General features: G+C 62.2%; 1 protein-coding gene across 1 annotated transcript in view; it reads left to right on the top strand.

Moving 5' to 3' along the window:
* The window catches only part of LOC117743137 (beta-galactoside alpha-2,6-sialyltransferase 2-like), a 4,718-nt gene continuing 3,900 nt past the window's right edge, over positions 1 to 818 (top strand). Inside the window, exons 1-2 of the mRNA XM_034550930.1 lie at positions 1 to 601; positions 705 to 802. Of these exons, the coding sequence (XP_034406821.1) occupies positions 1 to 601; positions 705 to 802 (699 nt within the window). The remainder of the gene's footprint in view (positions 602 to 704; positions 803 to 818) is intronic.

Raw genomic sequence — 818 nt, 5'->3', positions numbered from 1 at the left:
ATGAAGCTGTACAGGAAGTGGCTGCTGCTGGTCCTGCTGCTCTGGCTCCTCCTCTTCCTGTCCCTCCGCCTTCACTTCCTGGACCTCAGACCCTTCTTGCTGTCTCGATCCAGATCCGCCACGGACTGTGGACTCACCGGGACCGGATCCCGCTGCCGTCTCTCTGCTCAGGGGCGGATCAGGACCCAGAGGCCCGCTGGAGTGGACTGGAGGAGGAGGAAGACTGACTTCAGGTCCAGGTCTAAGGACTACCACAGGTCCAGGTCTCTGGAGATCCTGCAGAGACTATGGAGCGGGAACCTGACTGCAGAGATGCTGAGCGCTCGTCTCCAGAAGGTCCGGATGGGCTACCTGAGCTCCAACTCGCACCATGTGGTCCGCAAGGGGCCAAGGGGGCCCCGACGGTCCAGCCCGCAGCTGTACTGTGAGCTTAAGAGGAGGACCAGGATCCGAACTGTGGACGGGACCGAGGAGCCGTTCTCTGGTCTCGGCTGGGACCGGCTGGTGCCTTCACTGCCCCTCCGGACGTCCCAGTACCAGAGCTGCGCCGTGGTGATGTCGTCCGGAGCCGTCCTCAACTCATCGCTGGGGGGGGAGATCGGTGAGTACGGGACCCTGGAGGGTCCACCCGGGTCTGGACTGGAATACTACTGCATATGGGTAATGACCTTGAATGACCCCCGTCCCTCTACCGCTGGACTCAGACTCCCATGATGCAGTTCTTCGCTTCAACGCCGCTCCCACTCGAGGCTTCGAGAGGGACGTGGGGAACAAGACCACGATCCGCATCATCAACTCCCAGGTACTGACCCCGCCCC

This window comes from Cyclopterus lumpus, chromosome 2, assembly GCF_009769545.1.
Source record: "Cyclopterus lumpus isolate fCycLum1 chromosome 2, fCycLum1.pri, whole genome shotgun sequence".
Classification (NCBI taxonomy): Eukaryota; Metazoa; Chordata; class Actinopteri; order Perciformes; family Cyclopteridae; genus Cyclopterus; species Cyclopterus lumpus.
The sequence above is the reverse complement of the archived record's forward strand: the minus strand, read 5'-3'. Positions and strand labels throughout refer to the sequence as shown.